The following is a 20,032-nucleotide window of genomic DNA, read 5'->3' on the forward strand; positions in this document are numbered from 1 at the left end:
TGCAGGCTGTGCCTGCCCTGATTAATTTGCTATCAGATGGGCACACGGGATTGCTGCCTCAGGCCAGGAAGGATGTAGTTTGAAAAGACCAAGATCTTGCTGCCTCGCCTTTCCTCCTCCCTTGAAGGGAGTGGTCATGCTTTTTATGTAGGTTTTGAATGTAAATAAGTGCGTGAGGAGTCCATGACATAGGCAGACCTGTTTAGATGGCAGCTTGGCCCTGGGAAGGTGTGTTTCTGGGCCTGGCTTCTTGTTTGGTTTTGGGCCAAAGAATGTGTAGGGAGGCATTCAAAACGTTCCCAGTGTAACTAACTGGCTTCCAACATGTGTCAGCTCAGTGTAGTTGGCAAACGGTCCTTGGGGTGCCATTGGTGACAGCTTGAGCTGATCTAACCTGTGACTGTTGAACATTCCTTGCTCTTCTACTGTGCCAAGCCCGTTCTCCGTGGTTTATCATTCACATGGTCAGCTGGCTTGGGTAACTGCCCGAGTCGGTGGGAGAGGAGGAGCGAGGGACCTAGCACAGTCCCAATTCTGATGGCTTACGCTGCTGTGGTGCTGCAGCCGTGTTAACGTTGCCGTGAGCGGGTACAAAATCCTGCTGCTGCCGGAAGAGTTGCTCCTGCCGCCCCTCCTGGCCGTGCGTCCTCGCTGCTCCCTTGTGGTGGCAGTTAGGTCACCTCACCTCAGTTAGGTCAGATCTCTATCCAGGTAAAAACTGGCACAGCAGAAAAAGCCCACGTTTGTGCTGGCTTAGCTTTCCCAGTGTTTGGTGTGTAGACCCAAGCTGGCAGGTCTCCTTGCGCGGCCTGGCGGGCGGTTCCACGCCTATCACTGGCCTCCCCACTGCCGGGGCTGCTGGCTCTGGGCAGGCTCAGCTTGGGGCTGCTGTGCCTGTGCCGGTGGGGCAACGCCATCCGCCGTGCTCAGGGATGAAGAGCATACCCTGCCGTGCCTCTGGGCTGGCTGAGAGTGACTGTGGAAGCCTGGCTTAACTCCGGCTGCTTCTTCCGTCGCTCTTGGTTGTGGTTTCACAACGGTGCCAAAACCCACCAGCCCCGACACCGGGCGAGTTCCCTGTTGGCTGGCTCAATCTGCAGGAAGGGAAAAAGGACAGCTGCAGCTGTGCTGGAAGCATTGTTGGAAGGAGAACTCTGTTCTGCTGTTCTAGTTCTGAAAGAGCTACCTGAGAAGTTTTCTAATGGCTTTTCTATCCCGAATCTTTGGGACAAATCCAGGTTAGGGAGAAACTGGGTGTGCTGACTCTACAAGGATGTGAAATGTGTTAGGGCACACCCTGACGCCTTGGGTTTGGTACCGGTGTGCGATGTTTTAACGAAACTCTGAAGTGGAACTGGGTTTGTGATCTGCGAAGGCTCGGTCAGCCCTGAAATCTCTTCAGATGAAGTGCGCTCTTCTTTATCACTCAATCAAATTTTTTCAGCTCCCAGTTTGGAGTAGTGCATGCCGTAGGGAGGAGAAATACTTGATGAATGTAAAAAGAGGCTGGTATTCTGTCTTCAGAGATGACTAAGATTTTCCTGGAGGTTTCCTGGTACATATTTTTAACTACTATTGAGCTGAAAAAGGGAACGAGGTACGATTTGGAGCCATGGCTCGTGTGAACAAAATACTTGAACTATTCTTTATTTAGCCAAAAGTGTCATGTATGTAAGAGTGTCTTTCCTGCAAGGATGGTGCAGGCAGAAGTTGTGTAGGGTGAAGTCACTTTTCAAGTTTGCTAGTCCCTAACTGAAATTCACTGTAACCTTTTTAGAAAACGAATTCACAACTGTATTAAAGAAAAAAAAAAAAAAAAAACCCAAAAAAAAACAAACCCAAAAATATTAAGGTTGCAAACCAGCTGTTGAAGTCTCTTCCAGGTCTTCAGAGGTATGACACAGACACATGCATCTTGAATTTACGAGGGTCTGTGTCGTGGCAAACAGCCTCAGTTTTGGTAACTTTTGTCATAGACATTTCTGCTAATTATGTCTTTTTTCTTTCCTTCCTTGCACCCCAGGTGTTTGAAACAAACCCAAAAATATTAAGGTTGCAAACCAGCTGTTGAAGTCTCTTCCAGGTCTTCAGAGGTATGACACAGACACATGCATCTTGAATTTACGAGGGTCTGTGTCGTGGCAAACAGCCTCAGTTTTGGTAACTTTTGTCATAGACATTTCTGCTAATTATGTCTTTTTTCTTTCCTTCCTTGCACCCCAGGTGTTTGGATTGTAGCATAGAGGCACTATGTACTCAGAGTGGAGATCCTTGCATCTTGTCATTCAAAATGATCAGGGTAACACCAGTGTGCTGCACAGCTATCCTGAAAACGTGGGGAGAGAAGTGGCAAACGCAGTGGTGCGTCCTCTTGGACAGGCTTTAATTACATCATCTGTTGGAAGTGAAAGTTTACTGAAAACAGACAAAGAAGTAAGTGCATTTCCTTAGAGATCGTAGTTTCCTTCATGACAGAGTGGCAAGTTAATGATTCTTCTATAGCTTCTTTTATCTTTCTCTAAGTAGTCCAAGTTTATGAAGTGTGCTATGTTGTTAGTTGGTAAGCTATGTGGGGCTTCTATGAACAGCTAGTTCGCAGCAACACACTGCGCTTCATGGCCTCGGAATAAATATTTGTCTGAGCTGTTGTACCTGGAAGTTCAGGCTAAACCAAAACAAAACCCCAAACCAAACCAAAAACCAAACCACAAAAAACCCAAATGAACAAACAGAAGCAAAAAAAACCCAACCAAAGAAAATAAACCAAACAAGGAATTTAGCAGTTAGTTAACATACAAAGGCTTTCTAATTACCTACATTTCTGAAGCAACAGTACCTGACTCTTAAAAATAGTCTTTGTATAGTGCAAGTGTTTACTAGAACTTGAAAATCTTCTATTACATCACCTCTTGTGTGTTCTGAAGAGGTCTCTCTGCAGTTTAGACTCAAGAGATTCAGGATTTAGAGTCATTTGCCATTCATTTATAATTTTCACAATGTCACGATATACAAACTAACGACTTGGTGTTTTCTTGCAGTGTGTGTTAAATAGAATTGCCCGTGCCATGTAACTACTGCTAGCTTGTTAAGTTAGAACTAATGCGCTAGGAGTGTTGCTTACTTGCTAGTATTTATCTTTAATAACTGCTGCTTTGTGTTTGGTCAGGTAAAATGGACTATGGAGGTGGTTTGTTACGGACTGACCCTCCCTCTGGATGGCGATACTGTGAAGTACTGTGTCGACGTGTATACAGATTGGATTATGGCTCTTGTATTACCTAAGGACTCCATTCCTTTACCAGTTATTAAGGAACCAAACCTTTATGTTCAAAGCATTCTCAAACACCTTCAAAATCTCTTCGTACCGAGGTGAGCGTTAGGGCTGGGGCACTGGGAGATGCAGGAATTCCCAGCCATAGTGGGCAGGTCACCTGTCCGAGAGGCCTGAGGAGCTGTGGGGGCTCTTGATGAAAATAAGACTGCTGTCGTTGCAAAGTTAGTTTGTATTTTTCAGTAGCAAACTGAAACGATGTGACCATGTGTCACTGGTGCTTCAGAACAAACCCTGCAGAGGAGTGCTTGTTATCCCACAGCCCGGTGTTGCATAAGACGTCCTTTGATGACAGTGTTGAAATAACATGCTTCTAAATCTTGGATCAAGTTATTGTCAGAGTGCTTAAACATCATGCTTGGTTTATAGTTTATAGATACATTTTTACCTGCTGCTCTGGAACACAAATATTCTTGTAAGTAAGAGCAGATTATCTAATGGTGCCCTGTGAAACTGTACTTAAGTATTGAAATTACCTGAAATTACTTCAGATCAATGTTGAGTGTGTCTGTTCGTACCAGATCATCTGTTTTTATCAGTATTAATAATGTATCGCTGCAAGTGGCCTTCTAAGGACTCTGCTGCACTTGGATCATTTAACTTTACTGAAGTGCTTTGAATAATAACTCGTACAACTTCAGATGGGCAGTTTGTTGCTATTTATTGATTGCTTCAAAGTCTACTACCTAACCTTGGTTGTCATTGCTCTTGAATTGTAGTGAAAAAGGCATTTTAATTCCCATTAAAGGGTGGTCAGGGCAGCAGCAGAAATTGGAGGAAAGCACGCTTCTGGATTAGACTTCTGCAGAAGATTGGCTCTGAGCTGTAATACCTGCAGAATAGAGTCTGCTGTCTGGGGACCTTTTTTCCCTTGGCATAGCAAAGAACAAATTCTTTAAGAGTCTACTAAAGAGTTCTTGCTGTGTTCCACCCTTCTCTCCCATCTTAATTTATGGAGCCCCATGCCAGCCGGTAGACTGCATGTGATGGCTGTTGAACAAAATAACACCCAGAGACAAGAAGGGCTGGAAAATCATCGTTTTAAATGCCCACACCCCTCCAGTGTAATGATCCTATTGGTTTTCTTTTGAAAGCATCCAAGATGTACCTGAAACAGTTTTTTCGGGGCTACTGCTGCCAACATGGGATGCTTGTTTTAAAGAAAAAGAACTCCAGATTCTGTCCTTCAGGGAGCTGTGTTCAGAATTTACTCCAGCAACAGGAAGACGTTTCGTAATGGAGATTAAATGCAGAAGTGAGTTGTGCACACCTTGCCTGGGTGAAAGCAGAGGCTCATGTTCTTAAGGAACAGGAGAGTAATTTCTGGTTTCAGCCAAACAAGGCAGGTTGGTGGTGCTGATGGGCTCCTGTGGAGTATAACCCAGGAGCCCTTGTAACAACCCGCCTTGAACCATCTCCGTGAAAAAAATCTCCTCTTGCGTTGAAAATACTAAGCCTTTTTTATAGACACATGTCCTGTGGAGGGATGCAATTAAAATTAGCTTCCTTCCTCATCCTGGTTTCTTGGAAATGATGCAGCTTTTCGTTTGGCTGCCTTAAAAGTGGTGGCCCAGTTTGTGGTGAGGGTCTGGGACCCTGAGGAAGATGTGTAATTGGGGTGGGAAGTGCAGCAGCCTTGAGCGAGCCCGTTAGCTGAACATCTCAGGAACATGGATACACCAAATCCAGAGCCAGGGTGTGCATCTCGGTGTAGTTTGCTCAGCGGAATCAAACGTTTACATGCAGAGTCCTTGCAAGCGTGTGGTGTTGCCAAAGGACTGGTGACCGATGGGTGAGCCAGGCTGCCTTTCCTCTCTCTGCCGCGCGGACTAGAGAGGGGGTGCTTGCGGCCTCCCTCTAGCGCTGACCTTCTGTCCACCCTGATGAAATGAACGCTTCTTGACTTGCTTGAGCAGTCCCTAGGCAGCCCCCAGGCTTTCTTTCTCTGGCAGCCCTACGGTATTCAGGAAGCCCCGTGGGTTACTTAAGCAGTAGTGGTAGTTACTGCTGTCACATAAAGGTTCAGTGCTGCAAACTCTTGTGGGAAGTGGAGGAAGAAATTACAAGAACTCTCTCCTCCTGCCTCCTCTCCCAAGAAGGTTAAGGTGCAGGTACCAGGGTCTCCTGTGTAACTGAAGGGTCTGGAATTGCTTGAGAGACTGTGGAGCGTATGACTGTCCGAGTGTAACAGATACTTTTTCGGAACAAGTTAGGCTTCTCCTATGAAGTCCTGAGAGCAATTCTGGTTGCAAGGGAGTATGGGAACCAAAAGGTTCTGTAGAAACCTAGACATGAGTTTGCAAAGTGCTACAGCCCAAGTTTGCTGTTCAGTTGACTTTGTGGGCAAGAGGAGCTGGTAGATGGATGAGACTTTAAAGCTGACGTTACCAGATCAGCTCAGAAGTATCCCATTAATCATCTTGTGTATGGAGCTCCGACGTATAAGCCCTCTGTTCGTGGTTTTCCGAAATGATTAGCGAAATAAGTCGTGGAACAGGCTTTGACACTTCAAATCTGTCAAGATTAAGGATGTCTTTTGATTGAAGTATCTGCTCTGTTGTCGCTCAGTGAAAAATTAGTGCTGTATCCACGGCAGAGCTTGCTTGTCCTGAGCGTGGTTGTTCTATGGCGACTGTCAGGATCTAGCGCTAACATCTCACAACCCGCTGAAGTCCCGAGCTGTGACTAGTTTCTGCACTCTTGCATTAACAATTATCTTGTTGCTCCGGAATCTTGTTTCCAGTACTGTAACGCAGCAGTTACTCTGTCAAGGTAGGAGCTGATAGCATTTGTACAGCGTGTCTGTCGGTGAGCGATCTCAACGTGAGCTGCTGTTCTCAAAGGAAAGCAGCTCTCTATCTGATGCGTCAGCATGTTCTCGAGATGATTACCGTACCGCAGGACTAGTGTTGGCACTCCTGGTTGCCTGTGGTAGGGAATCTGGTAATACTATCCAGTAGTCCAGTGGGAGGTAATATATTTATGGTTTTGTTGTTGTTGTCCCTTTGGTAAGTGGCAGGAGGGACGGGGAGACAGCATGCAGATTGAAACGTGCCTTGCGTGTGTTGCGTGCTCTGATTTGTAATCTCCTCTTCCACCCGTTAAACTTCTGGGCTTCCTCCGCTTTGTTTATCAGTGTCCGCACATACTGTCCAGAAGTTTTCACGTTACTGTTTTGTACCTGTTCTGCCTTGTCTGAACTAACTGATGGGAAGAGCATTTGCTGCTGCTGCGGCACTTCGTGTTGAGGGACTTGATGTTGGTGGTGTGGAACCTGTTGTTATTACAGGGAAAACCTTGATAATATCAACTTGTTCTCTTTCATTCTTACTTAAACCCTCTTCCTTTAGTCTGAACAACCAGATGTAGTTAAAGGTATCCCTGCTCACTGCAGGAGGGTTGGACTAGATGACCTCTAAAGGTCCCTTCCAACCCAGCACGTTCTACGATTCTGTAATTTTTCTATTTAATGACTGTCTTCCAGATTTTTTACTTTATTTTTATTTTTAAAATCCGAGGTGTTGGGAATAAGAGCACATTTGGAAGCAAGAGAAGAACTGGGAAGAATTTAAATTAATTTGCTAACAACATTTTTTGTGAATTCTACAGCTTTTCTTTTAGATTATGTGTGTAATAATCAGTGATGTCTCAACTACATTTCTCACTGTTTGGTCTAAGTTAGATTCCTTTTGTGGTAATGGGTTGTGCTCGCTCCATTTAGCGTTCACTCTCTGGTGGTGAGTTCTGTGCTGTGTAGAGGAGGACGTTACGATACATCTTGTACTCATTAAGGCAGAGTTAGGGTGGATAGAAATGTAGTAGCTCATGCTCCTGGCTTTTGTTCAATGATATTGATGTTTCATCTTACAATTGCTCAAAGCTCAGATTATATACACTTGACTTCACAGTTCTTGTTCAGACACTCAAATATTATTTTCTTCTCTTGCAGGCCAGACCCCGGATCTAGTCAGATTAGATTGTGCTTGCAGGTTTTGAAAGCTGTCCAGAAACTGGCTCGTGAGTCCACAATTATGGCAAGAGAAACCTGGGAGGTTTTGTTGTTATTTCTTCTTCAGATCAATGACACTCTTCTAGCAGCTCCAACTGTGCAAGGTTCACGTTCAACTCCCACTTGGTTCAATACGGGAAAAACATTTGGCTCTGCTTGATGTTGAGCTGCCGAGGGGGTAGGGGGAAACCTGTTAAAAGCTCTGAGTAGCCACGAGAGTACAACAGCTCACTCCTAATGTGCTACACTACTCTGAAATAAAGTATTGTCAGAGAAGACTGAATGAGTTGGAGCTGAGTTTTCCTAAACATGTTTTTGCAGAACAGTCGCTCTGTAAAGGAACAATTTGTGGTGAATGATTTCAGACAGTGTTGTTCCCTATTTGTTTCACTGAAAGCCCTGTGTCTTGCTGTTTTGCCTGCCTACTGGAAGATAATATTGTCAGTTTATAGCTATTTAAGAAAACAACACATTAGTGTAGATACAGTTCAACAGAGCACAGCTTGAGATCAGTGAATTCCCAGGGTCCCTTAGCAACACACATGTGTGACTGGGCTTTATATATTAGTGTTTTTTCTTGTAAAAAGACTAATTGGCTGTAGGAAGCAATCAGGAATCTTAAGTGAGAAATGATGAAAAAATTAGCTTAAGAGTCTTTATTCGCTTAAACTGAAATATTCTTTGGGAGATATTTGGAGTTATTTAAACTGGGTACTCACTAAAGGCATGCTTTGTTTCTCTTACAAGGTGGCATTGCTGAAAATCTGGCCGAAAAATTAATCGGCGTGCTGTTTGAGGTGTGGTTACTCGCTTGCACGCGGTGCTTTCCAACACCACCCTACTGGAAAACTGCCAAAGAGATGGTGGCCAACTGGCGACATCACCCCGCAGTAGTTGAGCAGTGGAGCAAAGTCATCTGCGCCCTTACCTCCAGGTAGGAGAGATCCCATGAAGATAAATACACGTGGACAGAGATGACCAGAGGTGTACGTGCTTTTCTCTGGAGTTGCTTATTTGTGAAGAGCTCTGAGAGGGAGTGAGCTGAACCACAGTGAGAGATCTTGCTGGTATCGTTGGCTTTTGCTGTTTGTGTGTGTGGTTTGCTCTGCAAGCGAAGACCCTGAATTGGGTCATCTCTGTTCCTTTGCAATCCCAGCACCTCTCCGATCTTTAGCGCTTTACTGTGTGCCTGTGTTAGTCTCCATCACTGTGAGTCTTCGTGGTGTCCCATGGAGAACGAGTCATGAATACTAGTGTAGCCTGTACGTTTAAGGCAGTTACCACCAACATTCCTTGGTGCTTGTTACTATGTTTGAGGTGACTCCCGGACCCTGAAGCCGTGCCGTGGCTGCCTGGTGCTCGTGTCCTGGCAGCGGGGATGCGGTGGGCCAGAGGCTGCGGGCTCTCCTCCAGAGAGCATTGCAGGAGAGCTGTGCAAGCCTTGCTGGCCGTGGGAGCAGCGAGGGTCTCTGGGCTGTGCGAGAGATTGGGCCAGAATAGAAGGTCCTGAGCAGTGAGGGGAGTCTCATACCCTTAGTGCTGGGGGTTTTGTGCTATGGGGCCTTTGTGGGACAAATCTCAGTCTCTTAGGGGAAAGAACTCAAGGAATTGGTGAGGAACAGAGGCCTGGGTCTCTTCCTTCTGGCTCTTAATTACCATTTCTATGAAAGTTCAAAGTTGTATTAAAATGGCTGCACTGCAAAAGTTCCATAGTGTGCTTTTCTGTGAGGGTTTATTTTAACTCTGACAACTTCTGCTTTTGAATTACCCGTCAGAATTCCAGGCATGGATAGATGTTTCCAGGTTATGCAGCTACTTGTTAAATCTGTGGGAAGTAAAGCTGCAATACAAGTTCTGCGTATTTCCCACGCTATTGCTTTAGCTATTTTTAGCTCATTAGATGCGGCGTTGCGTAACAGAAAATATTTTATGATTCACTGATCTGAAAAGAACAGCTCTGTCTCCAGACATGCATTGGTGTTCTGCTCCACGCACTATGCCCACACTTCATCTTCCACTGCTGACGCGTGCTAATCTGCAGGTTTTCTGTAACGCTTTGGCTTGCTGTACAGCAATGTCGGTTCACGCCTAATATATAAAAAAGCCCTGAACTCCTCTGAGGCTGACTTTAAGTTCAGTGGTGTTTTAAGCTGCACTTTCAATACTTCAGTGAAGCTCCAGCTTCAAATGGTTGAAGTGTCATTTTAGTAAACTTCTGAATTGGGTTATTAACCCAGTAATATTTCAACTTAAAGCCATATAGAAAAATATATTGTTATGTTTCTTGTTCATTACAATCAACTCTAAGCTTAGAAATAAGGGTGGAAATAATTGAAGCAAGAACTGGTACTAAAAGTGAGCCTAGCTTAAGGAAAGGCAGAAACTAGTTTCTGGGAATGCTAGGGAATCGGGGGAGGTGTAAGTTGAATCTCTTCCATCGTCTTAGAGAACACCAAGATCGTGTTGAGAAGGGAAATTGATCTATAAGTTTGCAAAGCTCGGATAAAGCCGGGGTCAAATCGGGCAGCAGGGGCTCGGTGAAGCTTATTTGTGACTGATCAGGTAGTTCCAGCGCTTGTGGAGAGGGATATCTGCTCCTGTAAGCCGTTACGCCCGTGATGCCGTGTTGCCGTGAACCCTCTGCGGGTTTGCCTTCGCTGCTCGGCACCTCCCAGCTTCTCCCAAACGCGGTGTGTCTTTTTTGGAGAACTTGCCGCTCCCTGCATCACAACTCCCGAGCTACTTGCAGGATGGCATCAAGTGTTGCTCAGTGTGCTGGTGTGAATCGCAAGTCATCGGTAACTTGGAACTTAGACCTGGAGCCTTTTGTGGCTCTGGGGAGTTGTGCTGTCACGGCTCTCGGAGTCGGTCGGACCCCTGGGCAGGCTGCAGGGCAGGCACCCTGCAGAGCTCTGGAAGGGCCAGGTGATTGCATGAAATGGGCACAACTTGGCATGTTGTGCTGTTGCTTGTGGGCTCACCTGTGGAGCGCCTGATTGCTTTGAGGCTCAAATGTGCTGTTAAATTTCCAGGGAGTATTAACTGAACGATGGGTCTGTCTGATTTGCTTTCTAGATTGCTGCGTTTTACATATGGACCTTCATTTCCTCCATTTAAAATTCCTGACGAAGATGCTGGTCTGATTCCTCCTGAAATGGATAACGAGTGTGTTGCACAAACTTGGTTTCGCTTTTTACATATGCTGAGGTATTGTAATTGCAGCCACCCATCATTCGTGTTCTTGCATCGTTTCTATCAATTTGCGTGACAAATGAAAAATTTCTTTGGAGATCGCCAAGATGAAGTACCTAGATGGAATGAAATGCAGAAGACTTGTGCTGGTGCCCTGGGACAGCTCAGGGCAAGGTTGTGAGTGGGTTGTTCAGCTTCGAACTCTCTGACTCTCTCAGAATGTAAACGGGTTCATTTAATCAAAGTTTTTAGCTATTTGGCATTTTGGGGGATCTGAAAAATGAGATTTCAGAACAATTTCAGTTCTCTGAGATAGCAAACAGGAAGAGCAGAACAATAAAGGAGAGATGTATATGGCTTCCATTTATTCTCCAGGATGTTAAATTTAACTTCCAGAAGATTATTTTTAAATTGGATGTATCTCTTTGTTTTTATGAAGAGAGCTATGCGGTTAGCTTTAGCATCTGTGTTACTCGTCCTTAAATGCACAACAGAGCCAAGATGTAAAGATTCTTGGGAGTGGTATTATATTAATGTTTTGAATGGCCAGAATATTAAACTTTTCATATAAAACACTATTTACTGGTTAAAACTATGTAACATTAGTGTTTTAAAACTACTTAGCTAACTAAAAAAAAAAAAAATCTGTTCCTTTTACTCGTTTGTGACAGTAACGTCCCAAGTGCTGTACTCTTCAAACCTGTAATTGCTGTTACAGGGTTTGTATCAGTCAGGAAAAATTGCTCAGACTTTTACAACTCACTCCCTTTCTTGTTGCTGTTTGCTGACAATATTTAATTCATTGCTTACCTTTTGAGAATAATCTTAGCCATGTAAGGAGCTCTTAGACGGAGTTCAAAAGACCTTAGTAGTAGTTAATATTACTAAGATGGTGGGATTATTCTATCAAGTGTATGCTCTGTTTCACTGGATTTTAATGAAATTATTTGGTGTGTGTGGGTAATATTCGAAATGAAGGCAAATTAGTGCTGGAACCCAGGAGGTGAAAACTGCCTGCCTGCGCTGCAGTGCCAGCTAAAATTCTGTTGCCATTGGATGCTGTTTTGTGGTGGTGTCTAAATGCCTCCAACTATTGCATCTTTAAGTATTTCTGAAATCCTAGCAGCTCTTCTTAAACTCACTAAAGTGTTTTGCTCTTTTTGCCTGCAGTAATCCTGTGGATTTGAGTAACCCAGCCATTATTAGCTCTACCCCCAAATTTCAGGAGCAGTTTCTGAATGTGAGTGGGATGACTCAAGAACTGAATCAGTACCCCTGCCTTAAACACCTGCCTCAGATATTCTTTCGTGCCATGCGTGGGATCAGCTGTTTAGTGGATGCGTTCCTAGGTAATGCTTTTGTTGTACCTGTGGATAGCTAGGAAGAGTAAATTTATTCTTATTTTAGTCTCTTTAACTCTGTCTTTTCCAAAAATACAGCCTTAATTTATCATTTGTAAGTATATCCTGGAATTGTGAGGGAAGGGACCCCAGGTCATTTTTAAATGACCATCTGTACACACCATGATAATATTTGAATGCTCGAGGTTGTAGATGGCCTTAGTTTCAGGTGCAAACCAAATAAATCTGGAGTCTAAAATAAAAGCAGCCATCGCTTCCCTACTCAAGGTGTCTCTTCGTGTCTAATCCACAATCTGTTTTGCCTTTAGCATGTGAGCACTGGCTGTTTTGTTTGTAGACTTTGTGGAGACAGCTGTGTGTGGTGCCTGTTTTTATAAGGTACTGGATTTTGACTGTCATCTTCAGATCTCATACTACAAGTGCCAGTTTCCCGTAGTTTACGATTACTGGGTGACTGCTGAGAAGAGAAGCTGGGTTTCTTTGTGCCCGCTGGTAGCTTGGTAGCTCAGATTTGACTGAAAGGTAAAGTAGATGTGAGCACTGGCTGGTTAAGTTTTAAGTAACACTGCACAGCACCTGAAATCTGAAGAATTTTTAGTATGCTTCAGGCTTATTAAAAATTCTTCAGAGAAAAGACACCATTGTAAACTCTGAAGAGCTGCCAGTCTCCTACTGCTTTTTTGCTTCAATGTCTGCAAACAATGTGTGCTTCTGTTGTCTGCCAGAAGCGTGAGCTGATGTGAGACTGCAGAAGACTTGAGCCCACGCGCAAACTGTGTTCAGGGAAAAAAACTGGCTGTGGAATTAGACTGTCAGCTTCTGCATGTTTGCCTTCTGTAAAAACCTGGATGGTTTAGTCCGTTTTAAGCAAAGCACCTTAAGAATCTCCTGTCTCACTGAATTATAAGATCCTTCTTACTGGAAATAGATTATGCATTTTTGTACAAATATTGCAAGGAAAAGGTTTATTGGTGCTTTATTCCTCACTGCAAGCAAGCTTTTGTCACTATAGATTTCATTTTTATAGAAATATCTTTGTTTGAACAGTTACTAAAATGATGTGAAAGAGTAAATGATCATTTCTCATAATCCTTGATATCGAATCTTGAAACTCGTTACGTTCACTGTCTTCTGGATGACTTGTCACTGATTTTAAGGAGTTTTAATGGTTGCTTTTTACTAATACCAAATGTGAGATTTCAGATATTCAGTAGGCATCAAATATGGCCGGAATTTGTTAGAGGAGGATTGTGCGTAGCCCGTATACAGCCTAACCCTACAGAAAGAACCTCCTTGTGTTATTCCTCAGACTCTGTCTTCTCACCTCTGATAATAGGATTTGGAAGTCTGTGCTACAGCAGCAATAAAAAAAAAAAAATAGAAGCCCAGTGGAGCGTTAGTAGGAAGTGTTCCTCTGAAGTGTCTTTAACTGTTTTTTTTTAAAATGCTATTTAGTACTATCTATTGCATTGTATTTTGTTATATATTGAGGAAGGACATACTATATCCAAGATTTTTGTGGAAGTGTGGTTAGTAATTAGTTTTCAGTGATGAAAATAGTTTGCAATCTGAGTCGTGAGGGAGGCACCTCGCAGTGGAGGCAGCGCACGCACCGCTGCTGCACGAGCTCCCGCGGTGAATTCCTCCCGCACCTTCCGATTAGCCTGGGGTTCTCACCCCAGACCTGTGACCCGCCGACGGTGCGCTGGGCCTTCCCCATCTCGCTGCCTGCCGCTCCGTGCTGCTGGGGCAGCACATTGTCGGGGCGGGGGGGCGTGACGGTGCCGGGGGTTGAGGTGTCCCGGGCTGTGGGGTGTGCTGCCAGCCCCCGGCAGCCCAGGCTCTCCTGTCAGCGTGCCAGGAGCTTTGCTGTTCACATCCTGTCCAAGGATGTTGAATCGGAGACTTCAGACTTCTGAAGATCTCTTGTAGCACCATGAAGCCCCTGCGGTGACGATCGCCCGCCTGGAGTTCAGAGACTGCAGATCATGATGTGCTTGGGCAAGGAGAGCTCCCGGAGAAGTGGAATTCAGGCTGTTGGTGTGCCCCAGAGGTGCAGTATGCACCCCTCCAGCTACGGCTGACAGGAGATCTCATTGCCTTCTGGCCGAGTGCCAAAGCGTGTTTTTTGTCCTGCCCTCCCTGATACGTACCTGACGTGTGTGTTTGGCAAAGTACTGCGTCCTCTCTTCAAGAAAAGCGTGACCAGAATGATACATCTCACAGTGCTTGCTCTGCCTTCTGCACGGGGGAAACACTAATGGTTTAGCAGGAGTTAGCTGCTCTGTAATGTGCTGTGGAAAGTTCTTGGGTGCTCTAATGAACATGGCCATAAAAATCTATGTCAGGCTTTGAAACGTGCTGCACTTCCCCACTGAAGTGCTCAGATGAGGTGTGAGGGTGGTGGCACCCCTGAAAATGGGAAGAAGCAATGTTTGTCAATTAGTTTTGCAGAGGGTTACTTGCTTCCAATTCTGACTGAAGAGTAGCTTTGTATACCATGAGTATTTCCTTGAAGCTTAGTAAAGGCTGATCTAATGTCCTCCTGCTGCCACAAAAGTGATAGTTTAATCTGCTTTCTTATGCCATCTCTTGTACTGACGTAGTATTTGGCTGCTCAGCCAGCTGATTTGGCTCACAAAACCAGCAGAACACTGCACGGAGGATGGGTTTCCTCTTAATTTAGTGAGCTGAGGTGGCTTTGGAGGGTCTCAGACAGCTCAGAGGTGTTTCCGAATGGGGTGTGGGAGGTATGGATGGGAAGGAAAGGCAAAGGTGAGAGGCATCTGGATTTTGGCAGGAGTGAGGGGCTGTCGAATTGGCTTTGGCAGATGAGCCTTGCCCCTCGCACTGCGCCTGCTTGCTGCCTCCGGGTGCCATTTCCCACGCCCTTAAGGTATGAGGTTCTTGGGTGGTTTTTCATCCCTTGCTTATCTCCTGTAAGAGCTCGTGCATTTATTTCTGCTAGTAGTAAAAAGGGAAGGATGCTTTTCTTACTCCTGCTGTTCTGGGGGGCAGGAGGGGAAGCCAGCCTATTTACAGAAGGCCCAGGTGCTCCTGAACTCGGCTGCTGTGTGTGCTGGGGAATACTTGCTGAAAACTTGCTTTATTTCTTAATCTACAGGCATTTCACGCCCTCGGTCAGACAGCGCGCCCCCCACGCCCGTAAATCGGCTGAGCATGCCGCAGAGCACTGCCATCAACACCACTCCCCCCCACAACCGAAGGCATCGGGCAGTGACTGTGAACAAAGCAACGATGAAGACCAGCACTGTAAGGCTTTGTATTCCCTGTTGAAGTAGCTGACCCTTTGGAGGGTTTCCTCAGTTAGAGGAAGTAATTTCCTGGCTTCTAGGAGCTGATCTGTTCTTCTGTTCAAACAGGTAACTACTGCACATACTTCAAAAGTGCAGCACCAGCCCTCCTCTACTTCTCCACTCTCTAGCCCAAACCAGACAAGTTCTGAGCCACGACCACTACCGGCTCCTCGCAGGCCAAAGGTTAACAGCATCCTGAACCTCTTTGGATCGTGGTTATTTGATGCGGCGTTTGTTCACTGCAAACTTCACAATGGAATAAACAGAGACAGCAGCATGACTGGTAAATATTACTGAAAAATGGACATATACTTTTTTCCTTGTTTTATTGACATTTCCTACCTGCAAGATTAACATAGGCGTAATCAGAAAAACCCAAACTCAAGTGCTGTGTTGTGATTAACCCCTCCCAGCTGAGCCAGCACCTGTTATTAGATGAGCAGGTGTTGGAGGGCTTTAAAATTTTTTAAAAAAATTACTTTTTACTATTAAACACTCTCTTGCTCTATCAAGCATGGCAGTCCCAATTATGCTAGTGGGGAAAATCTTATTAAGTGAAGGAAATAATGTGATGAGAGAGTCCACTTCCTAATTTGAAATCTACTTGAGCATCTCTGAGTAATAGCAACTTTTTATAGTGACTCTTCAACATTTGAAAAACTGTCAAGCATCACTCCAGATACTGCACAAAATGATACTTCTCCTTGGTTTTGGGCAGCATTACGAAAAAAAAAAGTCCTTAAAATAGCAAGTGATGTTGCTGCCTTTCGGTGACAGCTGCTACGTGTTTCCGTATATGGCTGGATCCCTTGATTGTCACGTTGACTTTGTCTCCTGTGCTTCGCTCAGCTGCAGAGGTTGGATGTTTTGAGGCTCAGTAGAGGAGTTAGTGCTCTGCTCAGAGAGGCTTTTCAGCACTCTTCTTCCTTTTGGTGATAATATTCAGAAAAGAACGAACTTTCTCACTCCTTGCGTTTTTCCTGTTCTTCGTGTGGTGTTTTGAATGTCTGCTAAACTCTTCCAAGAGATCTGTCAGAAGCCCACAGGAAAAGTAGGAGGAAGAGGTTTGTAGCAGGTTGGGTTTATGGTGGTTAAACTGATCATCTTCTGCGTTTGTTGTGTCACAGATCTCTGTGTGGAGGCAGCGGGTTAGGGTTTGGGATCTAGGTCTGCAGCACTTGGTTTTAAAGGATCAAGTTCCTCTGTAAAAGGGCCTCGACACATTACTAGAGAAGTAGCTGAGCCGAGATAGGAGTAAGGCGTAATTTGAGAGTGTGTTCAGTTGCATATGCGGCTAATGTGTTTCTGTGTGTAATGGTTTAGCTCAGTCATTTGAGCGAGGTCGCGGGTTCGATTCCCGTTCAGTCCCCATGTGTTGCCTGATCTAGTCGAGAGGTGACGTCCCTGGCGACAGGGAGGCTGGATTAAATGATCTCTAAGGACCCTTCCAGCTTAGGCCATTCTATGATTTCTATGATTTTCAGATTGATTGGATCATTTTAATTTTGACATAACCTGTATCTTGAGCAGTTTTAATGAAGTGCTTAACCTGGGAAGGATGTCGGGCGAGATGCTGCGTGTGTGACAGTGTCAGCTGTAAGCAGAGGTGGTGTGATTCCAGCAGAATACGCAGTTATCCAAAATAAATATGATCGACTTCCTTGAAAGGATTCCAGGGTCTTTTATTCATATATGTGATGTCTTAAGTCACCTGACAGCAGTCAGCAAATTGTCATATGGCTGACCTTACAGAGGGACTTGCTAGCTTCCTGAAAACTAGAAACAACTATTTGGAAATTGCTTGATTCAGATCCTCCTTCCTGCTCTTCTGAGCTGTCCATAGTGGGACCAGTCTTTGCATTCCACATGTTCTGCCCTGTTGTAGCAGCCGTGGCTCTGACTGAATTTTGTTGGTGGAGACCCAGAAAACTGGGTGGGTGATGTCCTGCTTTTCTAGCTATTTAGAAGACAGAATTAACTTACGGGATCTGGTTAAGTGTTTGCTGCCCATCCAGGATGCCGTGAGCGTTGTTATTGCTGTGTAAAGTGCCGGTCACAGCAGCGCTGGGACACGCTGTTGGAAGGAGAGCGGACTTGTGCTCGATCTCTGCTTTAGGTGGGAAAGTGCAGCAAGACTTGTAGAGGAGTAAGCTCCTGTTGACTCAAAGTGTCAGTGTCTTCTGAATCAAGTTTAAGTCCAAACTGAAAAGTCTCCCGTTTGGGGAGTCTAATCTGTGAAGACACCTTCAGGTGAAGTCTTTTCCACCTTGAACAGTGGAGGCAGGAGTTGGCATGCTGGGCTCACGAGGTGGGCCAAGAGGAGATCCTGGGGACTGTGCTCCCCCTCCAGCACACAAGAGGGGCCCAGGAACAGCAATCAGATCTGCATGTTGTGCCCGACCATCTGCTTTGCTATCCAGTAAAGATGTGGCCAGAAGAAAGAGGGCAGCAGAAAAGGGACAGTTAGCTGCCATGACCCCTGCTCTTAGGAAAGAGGCCAGAAATAAATCTGCTTCTTTTTGGCTGCACGTTGGCTGTACCTATATAACACAGTCCACCTGCTGGCCTCTGTAGCCCGGCACGGTAATGCTTCTGCCACCAGCTTGAGTGCTCTCACCCTATCTGACACTGCTGTTGGTCATCTTTGCATTGGCTTCAGGAAGCACGATTATTTTTATGGATGCTTTAAGTAGTTTATGATTGGGAAGTGACCGCACTTGACACCAGCTTTGCTATTTAGTATTGTCTTCCACTGGCCCACGTGCGCTGTTTTCCAGCCTAGGCCATTCTATGATTTTTCCTCTTAGGTCTGGGACTGCAGCTGTACAAGATCTCAACCAGTTTTACGCCTTTCTGATGTTCCATTTGTTTCAATGCCATGCAGCTAATTTCTTCTCTCGCAGCTCTCTGATACAATTTCTCCATTTCGTTCCTGGCTGGAGGACCGAGGCCCACTTTTGTTTAATGCAAATTTTGATACAAATTGCTCCTCAGTCCTGCAGAGAGATCCTGGGACACCTTTTGGGAACACTGCGTTTTCTAGTGCCTGTTTCCTATTCCTCTTCTGTCGTGTGTCGCGTTCGCAGCGAGAACTCAGATGACATCATTTCTAAAGAGACGTTCGAGCTAAATGCGAGTGCCTAACAAGTAACTCTGTGGATGAGCTGCAGTCTCAAGTTCTAGTTCAGAATTTAGTTCAGTTCTTTTAAAGGAACCCCACTGATTCACATGGACTACACACTGTCCTCCTGCCATCTCACAAGTCTTTGAGATGAGCTTTAGGAAGTAAAGGCTGAGGTTGATGTGAATGAGTACCTGTCTGCTGACACTTGGCTTTTCCCTTGTCCTGGAGTCTCACATATCTTGCTGGTCAAACTCTCTAACCTCTAGAAAGGAAGTCAAGAAAGATAACTGGTGGCACTGACATGCAGCTTTTTGTAGATTCTGAGATGAAAACGGTCTGGATGGATGGAAGGTAACTGAACTTACTCTGCTTCAGCCTCAACTCCTCTCTGGTTCTGTTGGTCCTGCTGCTGCTCCACTGTTGCTCAGTTTTCTGTCACCTTCGTTGGCAAACTTCTTGTACGAAACCCTTGCACAATTCAGGATAATTGTAGGTGTTTCACATTGGTGGTTGCTGTGGTTTTGTCTCCATCTCTGTGGGAAGAGAGAATCGTTCACTCCCGCAGGATTAGCTGGAGGCCATGTGTGAATGGCTGAGTACCGGGGGAGTTTGGCACCTGGGAGGCAATCTTCCCCTTTACTCTCTGAGCCTCGGCCTTCGAGATAGTCTTGTGTTGTTTGGATTCTGAAGTGAACTAGTGACCTTGGCCTTTGTTGGTGCATTGCTTTTGTGCCCTGGCTGTCCCGTTTTAGTCTCTTGCACCGACACCTTGACGGTGAAGCTTTACGGCTTTGTAGCAGGCAGCATGAGTGTTGTATTATGGTGAGAGAACGTGCAGTTGGTTTGGAAGGAGCTGGATCCTGCTGATGGAGTCTTTAGCATTAGGTGGCTCCATGCCATTTATGTAGCTGTCAGGCTGGCATAAATTGCTCTCTGTGATTGGTACTTGAGAAAATCCCTTTGTGAGGAAGTGGCTACGAAGCTTTTGTGAAGTTACTCAGGATTATGACAGCTCCGTGTGCCGGGTGCGATTTCACTGGCAGGCTGGGTTTCACTCAGACAAGCTTGGCCCCGCAGCGTCTGCAAGGCCTCAACAACTTGGGAGAATTGGGAGAAACTGCGAATACCTCATGCCAGCATTTCAGGAATGGAATCTTTCCATCTGATGGGTTTGTTCTTAATCCTCCTACCTAAAGAATTCGGTCACAAGCCTGCCCGTGTGCGTGCGGCAGCTGCTGGCGTTCTCCCAAGGTGGTTGCTGGTGTCACGCGGTGCTGTTGGCAGTGAAGGGAGTCTTGGGCTACAGTTTTACTCTCGTCTCTTCTGGCCCTACTGTCACTGCTGTCCCAAGGAATGCTTTGGGGGGGTCTAGGAGCAAACTCCAGGAAACCCTGATGAGGGAAATGTTGAGTGTTGCCGAGGGGCTCGGTCGCTCTGCCCTGCCCTGCCGGTGCAGAGAAAGGCGGTGGTGGTCTCTCCTGGCACCCGGCTTTTGGAGCCTTTTTTTTCCCCGGAGGTTTTTCGAGCTGTTGCTCTTTCTGGAAGTGTTCTGCCTTTTCTTTGCTTCGGAAGGCAGGTGGGGGAGCTGGTGGGTGGTGGTTGTTAGCAGCCTGGCGTGGGGCCGCCGGAGGAGCTGGAGGTTGGGCAGCAGGAGCGCTTGCTTGCAGGCTCGGCAGGGGAGGGCACTTCCCCCCGCCG

The 20,032-nt window shown here is 45.7% G+C and overlaps 1 protein-coding gene across 1 annotated transcript in view; it reads left to right on the forward strand.

Moving 5' to 3' along the window:
• Window positions 1-2,250: 2,250 nt before the first annotated feature.
• RALGAPB (Ral GTPase activating protein, beta subunit (non-catalytic)) overlaps window positions 2,251-20,032 on the forward strand; it is a gene marked incomplete at its 3' end in the record, with an annotated part of 43,558 nt that continues 25,776 nt past the window's right edge. The window contains 8 exon segments of the mRNA XM_009874031.1: window positions 2,251-2,433; window positions 3,167-3,369; window positions 7,281-7,444; window positions 8,088-8,274; window positions 10,416-10,547; window positions 11,703-11,881; window positions 15,018-15,166; window positions 15,277-15,493. Coding sequence (XP_009872333.1) covers window positions 2,251-2,433; window positions 3,167-3,369; window positions 7,281-7,444; window positions 8,088-8,274; window positions 10,416-10,547; window positions 11,703-11,881; window positions 15,018-15,166; window positions 15,277-15,493 — 1,414 coding nt within the window.

Source organism: Apaloderma vittatum, unplaced genomic scaffold, assembly GCF_000703405.1.
Source record: "Apaloderma vittatum isolate BGI_N311 unplaced genomic scaffold, ASM70340v1 scaffold26687, whole genome shotgun sequence".
NCBI classification, from domain to species: domain Eukaryota; kingdom Metazoa; phylum Chordata; class Aves; order Trogoniformes; family Trogonidae; genus Apaloderma; species Apaloderma vittatum.